Source organism: Marmota marmota, unplaced genomic scaffold (genome assembly GCF_001458135.2).
Source record: "Marmota marmota marmota unplaced genomic scaffold, marMar, whole genome shotgun sequence".
NCBI lineage: Eukaryota > Metazoa > Chordata > Mammalia > Rodentia > Sciuridae > Marmota > Marmota marmota.
This window is the reverse complement of record NW_026000130.1, coordinates 4,049,218-4,059,428: the sequence shown is the minus strand read 5'-3', so window position 1 is coordinate 4,059,428 and position 10,211 is coordinate 4,049,218. Positions and strand designations below refer to the sequence as shown.

Below are 10,211 nucleotides of genomic sequence, written 5' to 3'. Positions count from 1 at the left end.
AGCGGCTCCTGGAGGGATGCTCCTTGGTGGCGGGGGCCGCCAACGTTGGAGGCGGGCTCATCGGGGTGGCATCTACCGCCACAGGCCTGTAGGTGTGGCCTGTGAGTTTGGGGGTTGCAGGGCTGGAGGTGTGGGGGTACCTCTGGCGTGTTTGAGCTGTGTGTAGGGGTGGGTGCCATACCTTGAGGTGCCTGGCGAGACCCTGTCCTATGGAGGAACAGGTGTGTAGGTCTCAGTGAGGAGATCATATAGGAGAGACAAGCTCCCTGGGACAGGCAGGCCTGTTGGGGCAGGGGACCATAATAAATCGGGCTGCCAAAAGGGGCCCAGCCTTCAGCAAAGGGGAGAGATTCAGTTTGGAAACAAAACAAACTGCACCCCCATGTTCCCAGTTTTTGGAGCCACTTCCAGGAGCTGGGAGGCCCCTCCATGATGGTCCCAGGTCAGTGTCTGTGGACTGCTCCCTTGGCAGGCAGGGTCTCCTCATCCCTATCTCCTCACTGACAGACAGGCCTCAGTTCTCCCTCTGCCCTGGGCCAAGTTAGCCCAGCCTCTGGATTCATAGCCAGCCACCTCCTGTATGTGCGTCTGTCTGAAGATGTCCAAACGTATTTCTAGGCATTGTATGTATGTGTATCTGTGTGTGTGAACTGTTTTTGTGAGTCTGTGTGATGCTAAGTATGAGTAAATAATAAGGATGTGATTGTGTGTGTTTGTGTGGTGTGTGTATTGCCCTCCTCTTTTCACCACCTGCCCCCCATCACTTAGCCTGGTACCCCTTTGCAGCCATGTTTGCATCTTGTGAGGTGCCAGCTCAAGATCTTGCATAGCTGTAGACCTTGTGGGCCAGCCTGGTCCTTGTGTGTGCATTGGAGTGGGTGTACATGTACGTGTGTGTTTATTAGGGGTGGGTGTACATGTACGCGTGTGTTTATTAGGGGTGGCAGCACTGAGCACCACTGAGGAGCCCCTCCCCATGAGAAGGCAGGCAGCCCTCTACGGCAGCCTGGAGGCTGGGACCTGTTGCTGTCCCCAGCTTGGGGTAGCATGGTTGTGCACACAAGCGCTGGGTGTGTATTTTTCTTTTTCTTTTTTCTTTTTTTTTTTTTAAGAATCAGCTCCAGGGCTGGTTGCACATTCTAGTGTTTTTGAATAAGGAAATGTGCAAGATATCTGGGATCCCTCAGAAAGCCCAGAGGTTTTCTGTTCAGTCCTGGTTTGTAAGGAAATGCCAGGTTGGTCCAATTGAGGAGGGCAGAATTGAAAAATGGCAGTCAAGAGAGTGTCAGCAAAGCATCTGGGAGGGCTCTGGCTCAGGTTCTGGTCCCAGATCTGTCACCAGCTCCCTCAGAACCCTGCCCAAGTCCCTTCCCTTCTCTAGGACTCTTTCTTGTATGCAGAAGGAGGCATTTGTCCTGATGTCCCAGTCTAATCCTTGTCAGCGTAGCATGGTTTAGAGGGCAGGTTGTGGGGCATGCATTGCCCCAAGTGACCAGAGATCTGGGCTTCTGTCCTGGGGTCATACAGGTTTGGAGTTGGAATGAGCCTTCTGTGTGGCTATAGGCTGAGGCCAGCTCCTGCTCAGAGGGACCGCTCCTCACCCTGCTTGGTGTCTGGGAGGGCAGGGGCCTAAACTCACTAGGTTGTCCAGATCTGTTGAACTCCAGATCTGGAATCACAGTTGCAAATTGGTGGTGCTTTCTAAATCCTGCATTGCTGGGGGCCCTCATTCTAGAAATAAGGGTTTCCATTTACTAGTGGACAGTACGTGCCATGCTCTGAGTATACCATAGGCTAATGAGGTAGGTAGGTTGAGTCCACTTCACACACAATCAACTGAGCCTCGAAGGGAGGAATGACTTGCCCAAGAGCATCCAGCGAAGAAGGGGCAGATTCAGGACTTACCGCCGAGATCTGTCTGACATCAGAGCCAAGCTCTTACCCACCCCCCATACCATAAATGCTTCCATCGACACCTACATGGTGTCACAACCTTGGAATATGAGGGGGACATAGTTTGCAATGTATAAATGGGAATCCTGTGACCTGGAGAGAGTAAGCCATGTTTCAAGGACACAGATCCAGTGGAGGGGAACTGGTTCAAATTTGCTGTCTTTGAGCTCTCTTTAGAGTATGGGTTCCCCTAAGAGATTGGTAAAATAAGTAAATAAGAATGAATGAATGAATCTGTGTCCCCAAAGCAAACCTCCTCCATTCTTTCCTTCCATTGCTCACCTCCTTGGCAAGGAACATTTCTTCCAGTGTCAGAGAGCCAGTCTTTAGTGGGTTGGACATCAAAGCTCTTGTTTAGAAATCCGAGTGACGAATCATCTTTCCTCTCCCTCTTGGGTTCAGAGGAGCATGTCCCTAACATGTCCCTGACTGTTACAGCCTCACCCTTCTTTTTGGAAGGTGTGTCTTATCAGCTTCTCTAGATAAGCTGGGTAGCTTGCAAGCTTGGGCTGAGCCTCTGCAGCCACTAAGGGCCTGGCACAGTCTATGAGGCTGGAAAATCTGTTCAGTGCTGACCTGAGAAACCATCAGGACCCAGGACCAATGAAACTGGTCAAGAAGGTACATTGGGCTCAACCAGAACTGGGTTCAAGTCCTGGAGGCTTTTTAAATGGTTTTTTTTTTTTTTTAATGAGGATTGTGTATCCAACATGAGCTTGGTTTCATAAACACAGCAGTGAAGCAGACAGACTCAACCCCTGCCCTCCTGGGGCTGGCATTCTCCTGGAAGAGACAGACCCTGGAAGATTCTCAAGAATAATTATGAGGATCATTACAGAAGGCACTGGGCACCAACAAAGCATCAGATTGGGCAGGGGGGGGCAGGTGCAAATAGCGGTGTAGCTTAGAGGTAGAGCACTTGCCTGGCATGCAGGAGACCCTGGGTTCTATCACCAACAGAGAGAGAGAGAGAGAGAGAGAGAGATGACCAGGGCATCAGGGACGGCTTCCGTGAGGATGTGATGTACAAGAAGACACATGAAAGCCGAGTAGGCCTTTTAGGTGGAGGTGTGAAGTAGCTGGAGGAGAGGGAAATCCATTCCACACAGGGAACTGTAGGTGCCAGAGGCTTTGTTGCTGGATGGTGCATGGTGAATTTGAAGGAAGCGAAGTAGCTGGAGCAGAGAGGAAGGAGAACTGTGTAGGATGCAGAGGAAACAGAGTGTGTGGTCTAAGAGCAAAGGGGAAAGAATGGGGGGGATTCTGGGATTATGGAGGGAAGGAAGAGGGGCTGAGATTGGTGGCTCCTTAGTTGGACCATCTTAGATAAGCACCTATCTCTATCTTCAGTGTCAGAGTTTGGGTTTATTCACAGTGGGAATGAAAATTACTCACCTGGCAGGATCAACCAGGTGAAAACAGCCACCGTGTTCACCTGAGCTTTTCCAGGGCAGGGTTATCGCTTGTCTCTCTTCCCCATGTGCCACCAAGGCAAAGCTGGAGTCAGGTGGCCTCAGCATGATTTCCCCTGGTTAAGTCCCACCAGCTTTGTCATGGCTCCTACCTGGCTAGCTTGTCTCCCTGACACCCCTTAATTTTGTTTTGTTTCCCAGAGTGAGCAGGGACTGGCTTCCCGTTGCCTCGACAACTGCCATTAAAGGAAGCAGCCATGTGATGCCAGTTGATAACGGAAGCCAAGTGACTAACTGCCTTGTTTTCCTGCCTCTGGCTGGGCTGGGAGGCCTCTTAATTGGAAAGGAGAAGGCAGGGGCTTGTGGGTGGCAGATGAGAGCCAGGGAGGAGGCAGGGAGATGAGGCAGGGCCTACAGGGGAAGGTGCTTTTACATCTGTGAACTGGGGCTGTTGGGAGGCATGTCACTGCAGAGCCATCTGCACAGCTGCACAGCGGAGTGTGTTTGGGGAAGCGATCCTTCCAGCCCAGGATGGGGGGCTGGAGACAGGCCAGGAAGGCTGGGGGTACTTGCTGTTTCCAGGGGAACTCCATGGTTTGACTCCAACCCAGTCTTTCTTCATGAACCAGGGCAGTAGCTTTGTCCTTCCCGCAAAGTTGGGTCACCAGATAATATACAGATGGCCCATTAAATTTGAATTTCAGAAAAAAACAGTGAATATGTTTTTAGTATGTGTTGCTAAATATGGTGACCCTACCCCAGGGCACTTTTGGCAATGTCTGAAGCATTTTGGTTGTCACAGCTGGGACTTCCCCACAGCATCCAGCAGGAAGAGGCCAGGCATGGAGCTCACAACATCCTGCACTACACAAGACTCTTCCCACCCCAACCACATCATCCACAGGGAGGATCCAGCCCAGAATGGTCATACTGTCCCTTTTCCAAAATGCTGGGCACCAGACATGGTTTTGATTTTTTTTTTTTGGGGGGGGGGAGATTTTGGAATATTTGCATATACAAAATGAGGTAACTTAGGGATGGGACCCATTTCTACACATGAAATTCATTTATGTGAATGAAAAGCCATTTATGCTGAAGGTAACTTTACACAGGACTCTTAGTGAACCTGTATTTTGCTGTGAACTGTTACATGAGGTCAGGTGTGGAATTTTCCACTTGTGGCATCACATTCACATCAGAAAAGTTCAGGTTTGGGATTCTTGGATTAGAAATGCTCAAACTGTACTGAAATCTGGGAAAGCTGCTGTCACCTGATGCTGATGGACCCCACGCCACCACACCCCTTCTAGCTAGTCGGATGTGCACGTCCTCTTCTTGAGTAACTCATTCTCAATTCTTTTAAATTGTTTCCTATGCATTTTGGGGGTTCAGAGAAAAAGTGGGATCTGTGATTGCCCAGCTGTGTTGTCTGGGACAGACTTCCTGAGCCCGCCTCAGTGTTTTACCTGTAAAGTGGCTCTAGCCACCAGCAAGGCCAAACTCTGTGCTAATATTTTTTTAATATTTATTGTTTAGTTGTAGTTGGACACAATACCTTTACTTTTATTTATTTATTTTTATGTGGTGCTGAGGATCGAACCCAGGGCCTCGCACATGCTAGGTGAGGCCACAGCCCCAGCTCACTCTGTGCTAATGCTAGCATTGCCTAATTCCTCCCAGCTCATGGGAGGGTTACAGGGTGCTGGGCACCAAGCCAAGAAGATCCCAAGCCATATCTCCTTCACTCCCCATCACAGCCCCATGAGGAGAACCCTCATCTCCTTTACTAGATATGTGAGGAGCCAGAGGGACAGAGGTGTGAAGCAGCCTGCTTCGAGGTCACACGGCCAGTATGGAGCAGTTAGGATTCAAGCACCATTTTCACAGGCTCTTGTGACCCTGGCAAGAGAGAGCAGCTAGAGGGAGCTTTGAACTTCAGCCAAGACCCCAGGAACATGACTTGAGGACAGGTACGTGCAGAGGAAGGATATGAGGCAGGAGGCTGCTTCCTCCCAGTCTGTGCAGGACTGGATGAGCCAGGCTGCAGCACTTGTGCTCGCCTCAGCAGGGAGCAAGAGCTATAGGAGATGGAAGAGCAAGAGAGGGTTTGCTTAGAGCTCTCCTCCAGGATGTCTCAGCTGACCGCAAGAAGGAGAGTGGACACTGTCTGCTGGATCATAAAAGAAAACTTCCTTCTTTCCCCTCTCCCTCCTTGCCCTCCTTCCATAAATATTTATTGAGCATCTACTGTGTCCCAGACCCTGTTCCAGAAGATGCAGATTGAGCACTTATTCACATGCTTTCATTGAATGTACAATCCAGCCTGGGAACATGTAGATACATAATACATATCAAAGGTGATATATAGGAAAAGTGATATATATGATAAAAGTGCCATAGGAAATATAAAGGCTGGAAGAGAGGGAAGGGGCTCAGCAGAGGTGGTGGTCAGCTTCGCCTCTCTGAGGGATAATGTTTGAGCAGAGCGTTGAAGGAAGGAAGGACATACACTTCTGCAGGAAGGGTGTTCCTGGCAGAATTATCAACACCTGCAAGACCTTGAGTTGGGAAGACAGAGTAGCAAGGTGGCCAATGAAACCAGAGCAGAGTGAAGGAGAGTGACGATGAGGTCAGAGAAAGAACAGGGCCCACCATGCCAAGCCTCTTGGCTGCTGAAGTCTTTGGTCCTCACTCTGGGTAACATGAGAGCCCTGGGGGAGTTTGGACCAGAGGAGGAACATGCAAGTACCAGTGGGAGGAAGCACGGTCCCCAGGGTGTCAGGCCAGAGAGGAAACTTCTGCCTGTTCTTTGTAGAATTTTGACTCTGGGCTGCGAACTGCAGGCCCAGCCTTTATTCCCTTCCATGCAGAGGAGGCACTGCAGAAGGTTTGGCCGTTGGATGGGTCCAGAACGTCCAAGACGGACATTTCTGGGTCCCTGAGTCCTGTTGGATTGACTTAAATGAGCCTGTGTGTGCAGGCTCACGGGGGCAGGACTTCTCATGAGCAATGCAGTCTTGTCCACGTAATGCATTTTGAGGCTTTTTCATGCCTCTGGCAGTGCAGCTCCTGGGAGTTTCAGATAGTCCTGGGCACCTGTGGCAGACTTGATGCTCTGGTTCTCAGTGGCGAGGGTGGCAAGAAGGGCCTGGCTGTCTTGCTTCCTTGTGTCTCCTGTGCCGTTGGGTGTTGGGTGTCCCTGCAGCAGCCTCATGGGGTGCTATAGGAGCTTGGGGGGAGCATTTAATCATAGGTTAGCAAGTACTAAAGGGCACTTTTGTCACCTCTCAGGCCTTCAGTTGCTAAGGGTGCAGAACCCTGTTGTGGCAGGACATGGACTGAATCCTTGTTCCTAGGCCTGTGTTCCTAACAACTATGTGACTCCTAGGCGATCCCTGCTCACAGCCCCTTGTTCCTGCTTTCTAAGCAGAGAGGGTTCTAGAGCTGCAGGAGTCTGAGAATCTCAGCTCATCTGATTGGCCAGCGCCACCCTCTGTGACCAGGCCTTGTCTGTTTCCTCTACTTAGAATTTGCCAAGTCTGCATTTAAGATGTAACAAAACATAGTAGCTGATAAGGCCTTGGGAGTCCTGCTCCCCTCCAGAAAACCCAGGGCTCAGCTAAAAATATTTTAAGAGAATAAAGGCTTAAAAAACAAACAAACAAAGAAAAAACATCAGAAACGGAGATTGTGGACAATCTCATTTAACTACCCCCATGCTCTGTGCAGTGAATAAAACACCTTCTCTTGGGGATTAGGAAATTGGGGCACAGAGATGACAGGTGACTTTCCAAAGGTCCCAGAGATGGTGAGTGGTTCACCCAAGGGTCTGGCTGCAAACCCTGCTTTACCTTGCTCTGCAGCTGCAACCAACAGCCCATAGGTGGTTGTGACCTATGCTGGGAGTGTGGAGTTGGAGTTGGCAAAGGGCCAGACTTTGGAATCAGACAGTCCTGGGTTCAAATTGTGGTCCTGCCCATTTAGTAGCACCTGAACCTCTGGGATGACAGTCTCTTTTCCCTTGTGCAGCAGTGTTGCTGACCTGTTCTAGTGGTGCCATCTGTATGCAGGAAGGACTGCTTCGATCACTCCAGTGGGAGCAAGATGGACTCAGCTGCAGGGGGTCAGTTTCTGCCCTGTGCTCACAGATGACTTTGCAGTTGCTCTCAGAGCATGAGCTTGCTCAGCTGGGTAAGCCCTGGGTGGAGGTGCTGCAGGCCCCAGAGCTGTGCTATATGTTGAACGCAAGGGGTATTTCTTGATGTCCAAAGGGACAAGCTCTTTGCGGGGAGCCTCCTGGCCCTGCCGTGGAGTTGTCCTGAGCCCCTGGATGAGGGGAGATGTGGCGTGTTGCCAGGGGAGCCCCGCCAGGAGCAGTGGGTGAACATGAGGAAGCTGGTCGTTCTGGGGTGTCTGGAGCCAGAGCCTGGGACGTGCTGGCTAGTGTCTGGGAGTGGGGGGAGATGGCATGGAGATGGGGATCACAGTCACAGCTCCATAGTCTCCATGGGTGACTGTCTGTGCATGGGCCGGGGGGGGGGGTGTCAGCCTTATGGACTCTTATGCCATGATGCCCCCAGGTGAGCACCAGGGGAGCCTCCTTGGAGGGCTGTCTGAAGGACTGGACAGGACCACAAGTGGAGACATGGATGTAGGAGCCTCGTCCCCAGGCCCTGAACACCCTCCTGGTTCTTGGCAAGGTGACCGGTCCTCACACTGTTGGGACAGTTCCCGACACCTGTTGATAGCAAGACAGTGAACCATTAACCAGAGCCGGGCTGGAGCTAGCGCAGAGGCCTTTGCTTCTCCTTACGTCCCAACACCCACCTTGAGGGCAGGTTCAGCGGGGAGGAGCTGGAGGGAGGACTTTTGTTGCACTCTGACGACCCAGGGCACTGCTTTGTCCTTTTCATCCCCATGTCCCCTCCCTGCTGTCACCTGTTCTGGGGCTGCAGGATGCCCTCCAGCCCTGGCTCGGCTGTCATTACCTGTGCTGTGTGGAGTGGCAGGAAGGGTGGAGGGCGGGCATTCCCCCCTGCAATGAATATGGTCACTCACCAGCATCCTCCAAGCTCCTGTAATCCTGGGGGAGCTGGGGAGACCACAGTGAGCACAGGGAAGGCCCCTGTCCTCCTGGAGCCCACGGTCTAGAAGGAGGGTCTGAGAGAGGACAAGCAAACTGATGAAGAAATAGGATGAATTCAGAAATGGTTGAAGAGACAGAAAGGGGGGAGAGAGGGTCAGGGTGTTCCTGGGTGGCAGTCAGAATGGGCTTCTCAGAGGAGGTGTCCTGGGAGCTGAGAGCTTATTGATGGACAGGAGCTGCTTGGCCAAGAAGTGGAAAGGGCAGTGCAAAGGTGCTCAGGCAGCAAGCAGCTGGCAGACTTTAGGGAAAGTAAGGCGGCAGGAGTGAGGTGCAGGGAGGTAGGGACAGGTCAAGAACAGACAGAGAGATGGGCCCTCCTGACCCTGCGTCTTCCCCCATGGCCTCCTGGGGAGGTGGCAGGGAAGCTTCTGAGCTGTTACCATCAGGCACCATCTCTGCAAAGACCCCCAAAGCCCCTTGCAAGCCATGCTGTGCTGAGCTGTGGAGAGGCAGGTTTGGAAATAGGCGCTGGATCTGTTCGCCCTGAGCTCTGGCTGCCTGCCCTCAGCCTCCCCCACCCCCGTGCAGACAAAGCACACTTCCTCCTCTTTTTCCTCCTTCTTTTTATTTTCTTTCTTTGGTCCTGGGGATTGAATCCAGGGGTGCTGAATTACTGAGCCACATCCCCAGATTATTTTTTTCTTTATTTTATTTACAGACCAGGTCTCGCTGAGTTACTTAGGGCTTCACTAAGTTGCTGAGGCTGGCTTTGAACTCTTGGTCCTCCTGCCTCAGACACCCAGCCACTAGGATTGTAGGCATGGGCCACCCTGCCTGGCTCTCTTTTTCTTTTTTAATGGACAATTTTGTAGAGCAGTTTTTGGTTGACAGCAGAATGGAGGGGAAGGTACAGGGATTTCCCCAGTGTCCCCCTCCCTACATGTGCACAGTCTCCTCTGCCGTCAGTGCCCACCAGAGAGGCACATTTGTTACAATTCAGGAACACACGTCATTGTCACTTGGAGGCTGTGGCTTACCTCAGTTTTCACTCTTGCTGATGCACATTCTGTGGGCTTGGGCGGTTGTATACTGACCTGTACCACCTTTGCCCTCTCGCACGGCATTTCCACTGCCCACATGCCCTGATGCTCCCCCTGCTCATCTTATCCCCTTCCAGCCCCTGGTGACCCCTGATCTCTGCCCTGTCTCTTTAGCCTTCTCCTTTCCCGAATGCCATCCGGTTGGATCATGTCATCTGCAGCCTTTGCAGATCAGCCTCTTCGCTTAGTAATAAGCATTGAAAGGTGGAGATTTGTCTTTGTTAGGACTGTGCTCTTTGGAGGTCTTGCTTGGGGCTGGAGAGAGGTGGGAAGTGCCAGGTGTGCTGGGAGAGCTTGACTGTGAAAATTGTTGGCCTAGGGCAGAAGTGGCAGGTGCTGCTGGGCCCTGGCTCTGGGAGCAGGGAATTGGCCATGACCATGACGTTCAGCTGCAGTGAGCTGAGGGAGCAGGTGCACTGGCCACCTAGACAGAGCAACCTGGGGCTCCAACGGATGCAAAGTGCAGTCTCCTCACAGGCCCAGTGGGTCTTGCCTCCCCAGGTCAGCAGCCTCTTAGGGAACTTAGGAATGGTAACAGCGACACCTAGGTTGCATAGTTGCTGGGAATCTTTGGACTTGCATGGGAAGCACCCACTCCTATGGAGCACCCATAGGGATCTATTGAATGAGTAATAAGTGCACCTACTGTGTTTCAGGCTT

The 10,211-nt window shown here is 51.8% G+C and overlaps 1 protein-coding gene and 1 long non-coding RNA gene across 8 annotated transcripts in view; both read left to right on the top strand.

Moving 5' to 3' along the window:
• The window catches only part of LOC125611113, a 17,885-nt gene extending 12,423 nt beyond the window's left edge, over positions 1-5,462 (top strand). For all 3 annotated transcript variants that reach the window (XR_007341241.1, XR_007341239.1, XR_007341240.1), the window contains exon 3: positions 5,450-5,462. This is a non-coding gene — a long non-coding RNA (uncharacterized LOC125611113). The remainder of the gene's footprint in view (positions 1-5,449) is intronic.
• Positions 5,463-6,819: 1,357 nt separating this feature from the next.
• The window catches only part of Sgsm1 (small G protein signaling modulator 1), a 71,201-nt gene continuing 67,809 nt past the window's right edge, over positions 6,820-10,211 (top strand). Inside the window, exons 1-2 of one of the 5 annotated variants that reach the window (XM_048784972.1) lie at positions 6,821-7,556; positions 7,946-8,065. Coding sequence is in view for 3 of the 5 variants with exons in the window: in XM_048784971.1 (XP_048640928.1) it covers positions 7,539-7,556 (18 nt within the window). In the remaining 2 variants the exon portion in view is untranslated. Of the gene's footprint in view, positions 7,557-7,945; positions 8,066-10,211 lie in introns of all 5 variants that reach the window. The other 4 variants (XM_048784971.1, XM_015500239.2, XM_048784973.1 and 1 more) reach the window with 4 other exon arrangements.